The sequence below is a fragment of the Uloborus diversus genome, chromosome 3 (assembly GCF_026930045.1).
Source record: "Uloborus diversus isolate 005 chromosome 3, Udiv.v.3.1, whole genome shotgun sequence".
NCBI classification, from domain to species: domain Eukaryota; kingdom Metazoa; phylum Arthropoda; class Arachnida; order Araneae; family Uloboridae; genus Uloborus; species Uloborus diversus.
In genome coordinates, this window is record NC_072733.1 from 152,761,829 (window position 1) to 152,775,470 (window position 13,642).

At 33.0% G+C, this 13,642-nt stretch overlaps 1 protein-coding gene across 1 annotated transcript in view; it reads left to right on the top strand.

Moving 5' to 3' along the window:
* Positions 1-247: 247 nt before the first annotated feature.
* LOC129218527 (DBH-like monooxygenase protein 1 homolog) overlaps positions 248-13,642 on the top strand; it is a 58,308-nt gene continuing 44,913 nt past the window's right edge. The window contains exon 1 of the mRNA XM_054852815.1: positions 248-914. Within this exon, the coding sequence (XP_054708790.1) occupies positions 624-914 (291 nt within the window). The 5' untranslated portion in view covers positions 248-623. The remainder of the gene's footprint in view (positions 915-13,642) is intronic.

Here is a 13,642-nt window from a genome sequence, read left to right on the forward strand (position 1 = left end):
TTCTTGCGGAACATCCTTTGCACAATTACCACTAGGAAGAGGGAATGTAAAGGGAGGAGAGCGAAAAACATAAAAAAAAGTAAAAACAGCGCCCCCCTGATAGTCACGGATTTTCGGGTCCGGCAGCAGACGCCGGAAATGACACACCTGCCAAACAACGCCTTGCGAACGGAACTAGGCGCTCTGAGCCACCAACAAGCCGAGTGGCTCAGCAGCTGTCACAGATCTAGTTGGAAAAAGGGCCCAGTGGGAAGCTACCGAAACTTCTGCTCCGAAATAGCTGCATGTGGTGTCGGAAATTGACAGAAAGCTGTGCTTGTTGCGTTTCGTGTATTTTTTCTCGCTTTGCTTCAGGTCGTAAAATGTTGAATCACTGATTAGAGGAAATGTGGAAAATAATTCGGAGTGAAAAATACATGAAAATGAAGAGAAATCCTTAAAGTTATTTTCCTGAGGTTACGACCCGTAAGTGTTCGTGGTGGGGAAGTTTACTTTAAGAAAGCTGAAGTAGTTCGATATTGAATTTAATGCTGCCAGTTGTTTAATTCAAGCACTGTGTGATTCATCATTGTTGTGCATTTAAGATACTTACCTGGGTGATAATTGAAGAAAGAAAGAAAACAATGTTTGTGTTAAGTAATTTTAGAAGACAATTACGAACATTTTATGTGTTTTTGTTGACATTTATTTCCTGTTTTTGTTTTGTAAATGCGAATGACTATTATCATGAGGTGCTTGACAGACACAATCATTATCATTTGTATTGGAGAGTGGACAAATTAAACGAAAAAATAATTTTTCGAGTGGAAGTTTTAACGCGTGGTTATGTCGCATTAGGTTTTTCTCCAAACGGAGGCATGCCTGGAAGTGATATTGTCATAGGATGGGTGCAGAATGGAAAAGTGTTCTTACAAGTAAGTGAATTTGTTTAAAACTAACAATTTAACAAATGTGACATTTACTTTATTTTCTAGACTTCCCTTGATTTATGCTCTTATATAATAAAACAATACCTTTCATATATTTCTCAAAACTTATCCGTGTACAGATTTTTTCCACTTGTCATCAGAATACTATTCCAATATATGTTGCTGGCTTTGTATTAACATTCTACAGTATTAATAAAAATATGAAAAATAGTTATTATAGGGAAATATAATAATAACCTCTGAATTATTTCGAATAAAAATAATTTAAAAGTATCTGTATTTAATTTTTGAAGCCCTCCAGTCAGTGTATAGAAGAAAATATTTTTATCCTAGCAAAGAACAACTTACTAAAATAAAAGTTCTCTTTAATATTGTGATATGTCAAATACTTTCTTTTAATAATTGTTTTATTTTTCTTTAATAAAACGACAGTAGATTAATTTAATCCACTGTCGTTAACTGTTGATTAAGTTATCCGTACATGAAATATTATTCATTGAAAATTTAAAAAGAGTAATGGTTGGTTTGTTTGTGTGTTCCTTCCCCTTTTTTTTACTTGTTTTTGTTTTTTAGAAAATTTAGTAGTTTTAATGGTTGAACCTCATAATTTTAAACTTATCTATTTGTTTAGTGCCTCTAATCACCTCACAGATAATGTTTTTTTTATGTAAGTAATATGTATGAATTATCTACTCTTCTTGAGGTATTGTTTTCAGTTTTTGAAAGCGTAAACAACCGTTTAAGATTGAAAATATTTATTTATTATACCAAAACAAAGAGTTTAACAAAAATCACCTAACAAAATTTTTAAAAAAAAATAGAGAATAATATAAAACTGATTTACTGCCAATCAACAAAAATCTAAAAAATGTAACATTTTCCAACTAGTTTTTAAAATCAATCGCACGAAATTAATTTGATTTCATATGCACCTATTTATCTCTTACGCAGATGTTAAGGGTTCATTGAAAAACCAACCCTTCCCTCCCTCCTTCAGGGCAATAAGGCATTCACCTAGACTGCTACGGAACACCACCTTCCCCGCGAACGAGACCCCCCCCCCCCCTTCCCAAAATGGGATTTTTAAAAACCTTAAAAATTTCAACGGCACCGTCAGCGCCATAAATACCTTATCGTGGACATCTCCACGACGAGGAATCTAATGTAACATAAACTTAAATTTCAACATTAAGTAAGCTTTCTTACATTAGATGAGCTAACTGGTATCAGTATAACATATCCAAAACAAAAGGTACGAGTATATATAGTATTACGCAACATTTCCCATAACGTCATTTATATTATTGAACTTTCCATAAACGCTTAACTGAGCTTTATACTTTCAATGCTGTATTAGAATGTTTTTTTACATTAATGAACACTTTGTGGTAACATCTGCGGTTTAAGTTCATCGCGAACACAAGAAAGGTAGTGACAAAATAGCGATGAAATCAGACGTTGAAAAACCTTTTCTGAAAATGTAGGCGCCGTGTTGACCTGGCGGCCGGCACGTGTTGAACCCAATAGTCATTAAGTCACATTTTTCATATTCTGTTACTTTCAAGGAGCTATGTTTTCTTTGATGGAATGCACGAATTTTGTTATTCAATTCATTCCTATTGGTAAGGGTGTCAAAACAGTGAAATTTCATTACACGATCCAATTACCTCAACAGGAAATCCAGCCGAAAATGGTGCGCATTTAGCTCCATTTTTTTCCTAAATTACTACTTAAAAAAATTTAAATACGTTTTTCTTTAATTTTAAAATTAATTTGAAATTCCTACACATTTTTAATTATTTTATGTGTTGTTTCAAATTAAAATTATTTTAAAAAATATAGGGATAACAAACGTTATAAATTTTATGCGAAAACTTTGAATTTCTCCTTCAGCATTGCCGCAAGTTTTCTTGTTAACATTTAATAAAAGTTTTAACGCCAATTGACATCCAATGTTTAAGACTTTTCACCAATTTTAATAGAAAAGTCTATGGGTTAAGTTTGCTGCATAGCTTTTTTTTTACATTTTAAATCGAAATTGAAATTATTCCTGCTCTTTCTCTCAGGAGCAAAATCAGGTTGTGCTACTGCGTTTGCCTCAAGACCTATCACATTGAGGGACCTGCAAATTTTTAAAATTGCGCTGGATGGACCAAACTATTATTTCATCCACCTTTCATACTGATTTTTCACATTTATTATTACAGTAAAAAGGGAATTATGACTTTCTAAAACCATTTACATCTTTCATCCATCGTTATGACAAAATATACTTTTACAAAGTGATGAACTGATAAAAAAATGATTTAGACAAGGTTTTCGAGACAAAATATTAAACTGGGACACCTCTTTTTAAAATTGGGGCCCATGGTAAGCTAGCTAACTTATATTCCGAATCGATTCTTTGCTCTCTCACACATGGACACAGCAAAATTTTTAAGAACGCTATGTTTTTAAAAAATTAAAACCTTATTTAAGCAATAAAAAAGAGGAATTTTATTTTTATGGATACAATTATGTAAGGCGGGAGGTGGGGGGAGGCTCGGTGAGACAATTTTCGTTTGCTTTATTTCAAAATATTTCATTTAAAATTAAATCAAAATTTAAGAATTTAAGTGCAACGTACTATTTTGGTTTATGTTAGCTTTTTTCCTTTTTTTTTTTTTTTCAAAATTTATTCGTGATACCTCTTTAAACGTTATTCCTTTAAAAATGTATTCTTATTAAATCTTCCTTTCAAAAAGTAATTTTCAAAAAGTAATCAAGTTATCCCATTGTGCCCCTATCGGTGCACATCAGATGAGGGCATGAGCTAGTCAGACTTTCAGAAAGGCAAGTAAAAAGTAACCGTATTGTGGCAACATATTATTAAACATAGGTTTAGTTACGGAGGTGCAGGGGATATGAAAACAATTTTTTACTGTTAAAACATAACTAGAGTTATAATGATAAAGCCCGTTTGAGAGCTGAAATTGCTTTAAAATATATTTTTTAACGCACTGAAAATAATAAGGTAACATTGAACTAAATATTAAAGGATAAAAAATGAGATAGGATAATAACGCGTTCATTTGTACTTGGAAAAAGATTGGAAGTCTTCAAGAAATGAACAATTTGTTGTTTTTGAATCACCACAAAGCCATACGTTTTGGTAATCTCTGAGTATTTCTTCTTGATCTGCAACTCATTAATTCAGGTTACAATAAATAAAAAATATTCAACAGTAATGGCAAAATAGTATTAACAGATAAAAAATCTATTAAATGGCACTCTTTAGATGTACGTAAATCACATCGAAAATGCAATTTAAATAAAACGACATTAAAATCAATATTCATTGATATTTTACATTAAAATCTTGAGGCTCTTAAATTTATTTACTTCGTCTTATTCTAAGATATTATAATTTTATAGTGGGTAATGTTCATGGAGGTAGAGTAGGACAGCCCCCCTGTACCCTCAAGCACTGTCTTTAAGTCAAAAGTTGCACCAAATTTATTTATTAAATGAAAAACACTACATGTACGCAATTAAGAAAGTTTCAACTTTAAACTAATTCATTGATATTGATTATTGAGTAATAATTTATACATTAAATCCAAAAAAGTGGAACTTTCATGATTTTTTCAAACAGTAATAGTAGAAACAAAAGGATAAAGATATAAGATGAAAAATGGCAGTGTCAAGCTTTCAGTGTTACCATTCAGGTTAACTAAAGTATGATATAGCTTTCAAAATTTGTAGTACACGAACCATAGGAAAAAAATCTATTTGTTCCACTGGACTTCCACGATGTCCCTTCGCCTATTTCCAATTTGCCAAACAGATCATATCTTCACCTACTGCAAATGTCGGCAACAATAATCTAGATTCCCAATGACTTGAAGATCGAAGGCCAGGCATTTGATAAATTAAAAAAGAAGATCAGACAAATACTGTTGCTATTCGAACGACTTTTATGAGTTCTTTGGCTCCACGAAAAAAAGAAAAAAAAGAAACATAGATACCAAAAAACACGAAAAAATCGAAGCCAAAAACTAAGTATTCTGCATGATATGCACATTTTTGAGACAAACCTGCTTAAGAATAATGAAATTCTATCGAAAAACGTGTATATATTCTATAATAAAAGTGGTCAACGTGATTGAAATTCATTCTTATGTACTTTTTAAGGGCATCACACATTAAAAATATCGTTGTGTTTAGTTTACTTCAATACATTATTTTGTAAGAAACGCGTGCTTCCTATTTATAAACGTCTACCAGTTGTATTTACTTACTTTTTAAAGGATTTGGAAAGGCAGTTCACTCTTTTGTTTGGTTTATGAGAAAGGGAATCTCTCTCTAGCCTTGTTTAGTTAATAGCAGTACCCGCATGGCGATACCCGTGCTAAGAAATTAAAGATATTCCGTTGAAATAAAAAAAACCACGCCCCCCACCACCTTCTGATGTGAAATGATCATTTGGAACTTAAAACTAATCGCCAAAACACGTAAAAATATTAACAGTAGCTTTAAAACTCAAAACAATCCTTTAACTAAATAGCGGGAGTTTAGGGTTCATCTGCTGGAGTTAGGGTTAAATTTTTAACTATCAAAATATCATCAAACAGGCAATTACTTCTTTCAAATGTAGAACCCGTCATACCTTGACGGAAAATTTTCTAGCTTCATAATGATTGTGAAATTCGTCTGAAGTTGTGATGTTATGTGACTACATATTCCCGAAATAAAATTTTAATATCATCAGCATCTTGAACATGTTAATAAACGAGCTGAAACTTTCATTTACTCCTATTTAATGTCATTTCCCCATTATTGGCAATTTTAATGTGATTCAATAGTTAACTCTCTAAATATCACCAACAGTGGCCAAATTGAAACCAAATTTAAAATTAAAAAAATCGCCAAATTTGTCGCCAAGTCGGCGACAAAACTTGGCGACCAAAAGACTGGCGATATATCGCCAAGAGTCCGACAAATTATAACACAACTTGGGTTCACATTGAAATAAACAATGATTTCCCCCCAAAAAAGGGGCAAAAGACCCCCCTTAGGAACATCCGAATGCAACCAAAAGGGAAGGTGCACAATTAGACCCCACTAGGAGTCTACGTACCAAAGTTCAACTTTCTAGGACATACCGTTTTTGAGTTATGCGAGATACATACGCACATACATACGGACGTCAGGAGAAAATTCGTTGTAATTAACTCGGGGCTCATTAAGAAGGATATTTCGAGTGTCTGTACTTTCCTAGGCATCTATCCACATGTGGTCAGGTCAAAAAAAAAAAAAAAAACTCAACATTCATTCGGGGATGAGAAAAATGGAAATTAAGGCCGATTTTTGAGTGAAATTTTTTTTGCGAATACAATACTTCCTTTTTTGTAAAAGAAGTAAAAATAGCTGAACCATAAAATATATCAGTTTCTGGAAAATTGTTTCTAATATTGCTCTTCGGGTGTTTCTAATATCGCCTACAAAAAAAGTGCAGGAAAATTAGCGATGAATGTAGAGAAATTTAAATACAAATGTTATTTAATTTCTGCATGCATTTATATGCATTTTTAAAGCATGTACTGTGCTAATGAGGTTCAATCTTTCTTTTTTTTAAAAAAAAAGAATATTTGTCTCTTTATATTTCTTTTAACACTTTTCGCGTAAACTAATGGAAATAATTCTTACATCATAATTTTTTTTACAACTTTTGTCACATGAATAAAAACCTTCACAAATGCCTTTGTCAGGGCCATCATTTTAAGCTGTTCCAAAGGAGATAGGAAAGCAAAAACGTACATATGATAAATGCAAATTTTATTTTGAAAACAACAAGAACCACGCCCACTTATGTGTAAAAACACTACTTTTTCAAAGGCAGGGGGAGATTGACCCCCTGATCCCTCACCTAAATGACGGGTCTGCAAATTATGTGTCATCATCGCAGTGGCGCATCGAAGGGGGGAAGGGGGTTTGATGGTGAAAACACCCCTCAGAACCATTAGTTTTAATGTAAATGCAAATTCTAGTACAATAGTTTATGCATATGAAAGTGCTGTTTTCATCCAAAAAAAAAAAAACTTCAGAAGTTACTTTTAACCAAAACAACCCTTCCAGAAGGTATTTTGGATCCACAAAAACCCCATCAGAAGGTATTTTCGATCAACAACCCCCCCCCCCCCAGGAAGTATTTTTCATAAAAGAAAACCCATCCAGAAGATATTTTTGAACACAAAAACCCTCCAGAATTTATTTCTGGCTGCGCTAGTGTCACCATCGTCATTATTACTGTCTTTTTCATTCGTTCACGCGTAGGATGACTCATCATCATCAGTCGGAATGAAGTACGATTCCGAGTCACAACTGACTACAACTGTATTTATGTCAAGGACTGCATACTAAGTGCCTTGCCTCCATTATTTTTTATACCGATAGATGGCAGCACCATCACCGGATCGAACAGTTAATGAGAGTTTAGAACTAGTCCAGGAGCTAATGGCTACCTGGTGCTAGCACCCCCAGAGGTATCGTTTCACTTGGAGGACATTGAGACCACGAGCATATTTAACGTTGCCCAGTCCCCTTTAATGACGACGGTGGGTCTTCGACCATCGAGGTTCGAACTCAGGACCCTCCGGCCCCGAATCCGACACTCTACCGATCGGGCTACCACGGCCCGGAATGAAGTAAAAAAAGGAATTTTCTTTCTAGTATTTTTTTTTTTTTCTTCTTCTTTTTTCAGTTTTATCAGCTTGTGACTTGTCAAAAAAGAACTGCATTTTACTTTTTTTCTTGTTTGAGGTTTACAGAACAGGTGACAACAGCTGCTGATGTAGCCCTGGAATTTCATGTAGAGATTAATAAAAGGGTCGATATTACTATGATCACAGTAGGGGAATGTTGCAGAGGAGTTTGCAATGACTTTTCTGGTCTATCTTCCTACGTTCTGTGCATCTTCTATAGAACGATAATGGAAACTGGTTGGATGAACGATATTAGAAACAAATCCAACAAAAATGCATAGCGGTCTTAACTGCCAGATTTACACTGTAAATCCTTAACTCAATACAACTTAACCAAAAGCCTACTACCAGTAGTTTCACCTCGCATTACTGAAACAATGCAATACTACTAATTACTTCTATCTATTATCAATAATAAATGGAGTAATTTGGATTTCAACACCGCTATTTCAACAGAACGATCCCAAAAGAGGTTTAATCATTCGCCCTTCGAAAGTTTCGTATTAGAGGCATAATATTCATTTCAATACATGTATATAAATAAGCATGAAAATACAGAGACTATAAGGTCTGGATCAAGGATTCCGCAGTTTTCGTCATCTAAGGTTTTGAATTGTAAAGTTTAGTTCTTAATAGGAGACATTAATTTATGAAATGAGGTAAATTGAATTCGTTGAATATGCCATTTGGAATAAGTCCATTTGAATTTCGTTGCTTAGTCAATCGAATTGTAGTGGACTGAAATACTTGAAAACACGATGAATCTTTTTTCGTGTATGCACACAGAAAAATAGACTCAAAAACCACCAAACTAGACGGTTATGAAAAGGGTACCCCCGAGAGGAGGGGCGCACCCCCCTATATATTGCGACCCCCCCCCGCCCAAGAGCAATAGCTTCTCCCAAAAGAAAAAAATATTCTTAAAAACACCCCCTCAAAAAATCAATGAGGCAGTTTGTGCCATGACTGACCCCCCCCCCACCCCTAAGTGGACTTCCCTGGTTATGATCTAATAATTTGTCGTCTACATATCTAAAACTCTAAGTTCAGTAAGCTTCAATCCCTAAAAGGAGGCTTTAACGTAACTATAATTCATAAGAGGTACTGGTTTAAAAACCATTTTTTTTTTTTTTCAGACAGAAAATTTTGAAACTTTGATGGGCTTGAAATGAGCAACGCAATTGCAAGCTTATTCAAGTGCAGTTGGATTTCATTTATAAAACACGAATGTTGTTTATTTCTGCTTAGGTTGAATATTTAAATAGGCTCCAAACAACGAAGCTACAAGGTTATTATGTAAAAGAATCAATGGTTTAGCCATCTAAAGACTGAGTTAAATAGGTTTAGTTCTTAAAAGATTACAAAATTTGGGGGGGACGCTTTTTGAAAATATTCGGAGTTCATTGCTCATAATATTTAAAGTTTGTTACAACAACCATTCAATCACATTCGCAGACTAACATAACTTATGGTACTTTGAACTTTGCATAAATTATGACGGCCATCTAGTGTTATAATTTATACAATGATTAATCGGCTTAAAACTATAGAAACCGGCGAGTGATGAATTGGGAATCGACACTCTAACCATATAAGTAAACGAAGTTGGGTGTTTAAGAGAAGTTGAGTTCAGAAGTAACATAATGTCCTCAACTTTGAACACTTTAAACAATGAGAGTGATTAAACTGGCATTCTTTTGCAGTGAAAGGTTCAACACTCTTTTAGTTCAAAAGTTTCAAACTATGACATTATGCTAATTTTTAACTTGGCTGAAGAGTTTTGCTGCTTTACACATCTTCAAGCTATAGTTTTACCAAATTTTATCTTTAGAAGAGATGAGAAAGAAAACTTTGAGTTTGGGGTACTTCACATTTTAACTCCTTGAAACGTTCCATTGTGTGGCCTGAAATAATCTTCTGTCTGTTGCTTTGTATTACAAACCAGGTAAAATAGTTGCGGTTACTGAGAATGCAATTAGGATCACTACTTTCTAGAAACGTCTTTTCTTACAATATAATCTGAGTAAATTATGTGTGTGTTTAAACTCCACAACCACAAAAATGACTTAAACCCTAGAATTCTGACTCAATTGTCACGGAGAGAATATAAACTGTAGAAAAGCGTAACAAATGGTAGGCCAGCGCATGTCAAAATAGAGGGTCTTAGACTTACATATCGCTGGAAGAAATGATGGCTTGCTGCAAGCCGTCATTTCTTGTTGTTTTATTATTTTTTTCTTTCCTTCTTAATCTTCATTTTTCTACTACTATTTTCTTTCCAAGTGACCATCTAAGCATGAAGCTGTGACGCTGTTTTCAAGGTTGTTGATACCACAGTATAAAAAGTCCAGCTTAATCTGAAAAGAGGAGATAAAATGCCCCTTGATGACCAATAATTTCGCGAAACGGGTTTGTGACAATTTTTCTTTTGTATTTCTTCCTAATGTGAAGGAATGAAATGAGCTTTATTCATTATTTTGTTTCAAAGGATTCAGAATGAATGAATGAAAAACTAATTTTATTTCTATTCATATATGTACGGTCAATTCTCCAGAAAAAATTATATTTTTCATCCCAATTTTTGAACTTTTCACAAGTGGTGCAATTTGATATTTTTTAGAAGGAAAAAGAGAAGAGTTTTGTTGAACTTCAAAATTTTATAGAACATCTTCATTTATTTTATAGATACAGATAGTTTAATTTGTAAATTTGACCAAAAGTGTAATAATGCAATTTTTTTCTTTAGTTTTCTTCAATTTTGATTCATGAAACAATTGAAGGTCTCGGGGCAGAAATGTGACAAGCCACAACGAGTGACTTTTCGATCAAATTTTTTGTTTCTCATAACTTAAATTTAAATAAACATGACAATCGATTACGTCATTTGGAAAAAAAAACACATCTGGTCTTAGTATTGCAGAATATAGAATGTATAATACCTTTGAAACATTCTATAAATATTTTTTATAAGTTTGAAATTGGCCTACTGAAAAATACACATCATGTGGCATATCACATTCATAACCCGAGCCTTTCAATTGATCAATTAACACTTTATTAAATTTTTTTAATCTAAAATCAAAATAAATATGTTAAAATATCTAAAGTATTGAAAAATTTTTAAAATATTCATCACTAATTTTTCTAATAAGCGTCGGTTGGTCATGTGGAAAAAAAACATCAAGAGTTTACAAAATTAGCCTTCAAAAAATCGTGCATCTAATTTTTTATAAGCAATGATCTCGTATCATTTTCCACGTTTATAACGTTTGCACTGATCAGTAATGACATAGATGGGAAAAGATATTTTAACATATTTCATCCGAAAGACATAAAATATGACTACCTTCGTTAAAACTGTACATGCTTTAAATAAAGGCTCATTTAATATAAGCATCAACAGAACAAAATTGAACAGTGAGAGAGTGTTGTATCTTGGGACATTTTTCATATTTTATTTTTTAACGTCAATTATTTGAATCAAATTTAAAATCTAAGAGTCACATTAAAATGCCCCAACATTCTACTATGCAATATATTTTTTAAAATTCAGACAGTTTGAAAATAAAATATTGCCAGCCAATTAAAGTAAAAGTTCCAATCTGTCCCAAGGTGCAAAGTTTTCTGGTACAACATCCTATTGTACCTTGGGACACATCCTGTTATACTATGGGAAAGTCTTCACGATTCATTAAACAGCCGTATACTTGAACCAATTTTGCACCAGAAAACAAATAAAATATTTTTTCCATGGTAGTGAATTAAATTATGAATAATTAATTATGAATTATGAATTAAGTATTATTATCTAACATTAAATGTGTATAAAAGACTACATAAGGTTAGAATATTTTTCCATATTCCTAAACATATCTTAATTATTAAGAACCATGCATATTTTGTACCTTGGATAGTGTCCTAAGGTACAATATGCTTGACTGCCCCAAGATTTACCACGCGGTTTAAGAAAATTCAAAATGGTGGTTAATTTAGATGCACTATCATTATTTTCTCATAATCAAATTAATTAAAGTACTTCTCTTTGATAACAAAATAATTCAGTTGATTAAATTTAGAAATACAAAGACAGAAAATGAATTAAAAATGAAAAAAAAATTACTTTGAAATCATAATATTTTCTTTCTCTCACAAAAACGTCAATTTTACTCATTTGATGCTGGTTTTTACTATGGCACCATTTAGTGGTTTTGAAACTCAATCAATGTTGCATCCTAAACTTGCAACCAATCAAATTTATGTAGAGGTAGCACACACAATCAAGCATTCAATTAATGTCAATTTTATTATTTGCTCAAATTTATGCTCTATTTTTTTTAAGTGTAACCGCAGGGGTGCTTATTCCCTCCCCAATGGCTATGGTACACCCACATCCACAAATACTACGAAAGCCTATTAGAAGAAAGTCTCCCTCCCCCCCCCTTCCCCCAGAAAAGAGAAAAATCCTCCTAAAACTTTCAATGTCGCAGTCTGCGTCATGACTTCTCTGCTTAGGTATCATCCCCTGTAATCGTGCACTTTCCTTATGTTATTCAAATGTAACTAGGTGAGCAAGCTTGTAACGTTAATTTTTTCGTTCTCTGTAACAATGACATCCTACACGAAGAATCCAAACCCAGCATTTAATCATCATGTATCCGTGTTTTATGTGTCTTCGCCTATTTAGATTTTATCATGGTACTAATGATACACTCATGAACAAAGCAACTCGAATCACGACGTGCCAACTATGTACCTTCTAATAATCTTACTCATATAGAGTAATCTAAAGTTCAAGTACTCTATTTCAATCAGATGAATAAAGCATGTTACAATTTATATCGAGTCAGTTGAGTGGCGCTGAAAGAAAATGTTGGAGACAATGATGCCAGTATAACGGTAATTAAAACTAAAAAATAGGGTAAGTTAGAGTTAAAAGAAATATTTTGAGGCAAACACATCATGATTTTCCTTGCATTTTTTGAACAAAGCAACTCGAATCAAGACGTGCGAACTATGCACCTTCTAACAATCTTACTCATATAGAGTAATCTAATGTTTAAGTTACTCTATCTCAATCAGATAAATAAAGCATGTTACAATTTAAATTGAATCAGTTAGTGCTGAAAGAAAATGTTGGAGACAATGATGCCAAGATAACGGTTATTGAAAGTAAACAATAGGGGACGTCTGAGTTAAAAGAAATATTTTAAGGCAAACACAACATGATTTTCTTGCACTTCTTACAATTTTTGTAAGTATACAAAAAAAAAAAAAAAAAAAATGCAGCATGTCTCCGTTTAACCTGCAAGACCTGAAAGGATACAAAATCTAACATCTTTATACGAACTCTAGGCCCCTTAATTTGCATTTAGGAAAATAATCTCAAAAATGTTGACATTAGTACGACAAATATTGATCGATATATTAAGCAAGGCGTTTTTGTGATTTACACCACACTCATAGTTAATAACACCTTTTGAGGGGAAATATAGTGGCTAAAAAGGGTTCCAACTTATATACAGTCAAGCCCGCTTTATTATAATATCGGTTAAAAGAATATCCCGCTTAATGTAATACATTTTCAAAGTACCAAACCAATGTAATGTGTTATTTTGTTCCCGGTTAATGGAATATCCCGCTTAATAGAATATGTTTTCGTGGAAAATTGGCTATTCCATTATGCGGGTCCGACTGTATGTGCATAAAGTGCTTTTTATTTTCGAGTTGTGCGAGCTTTTGTAGCATGTTTTTACGTATCATAGCATAACATTTGCATTTAGTTTTCAATAGCGATGAAAAATATAAATATTTTGGTATTTTTACTTCAACAGCTTCTGAAAGAACGATAAGTTCCAATCTCATTTTCTGCACGATCCCATAAAATTTTGAAGTCCATTATCTCATTTAGTTTTAATAGTAGCTGTTTCAATTTTTTGGGTTAGAATTAGTTTTCAATGGAGATTATTTCCC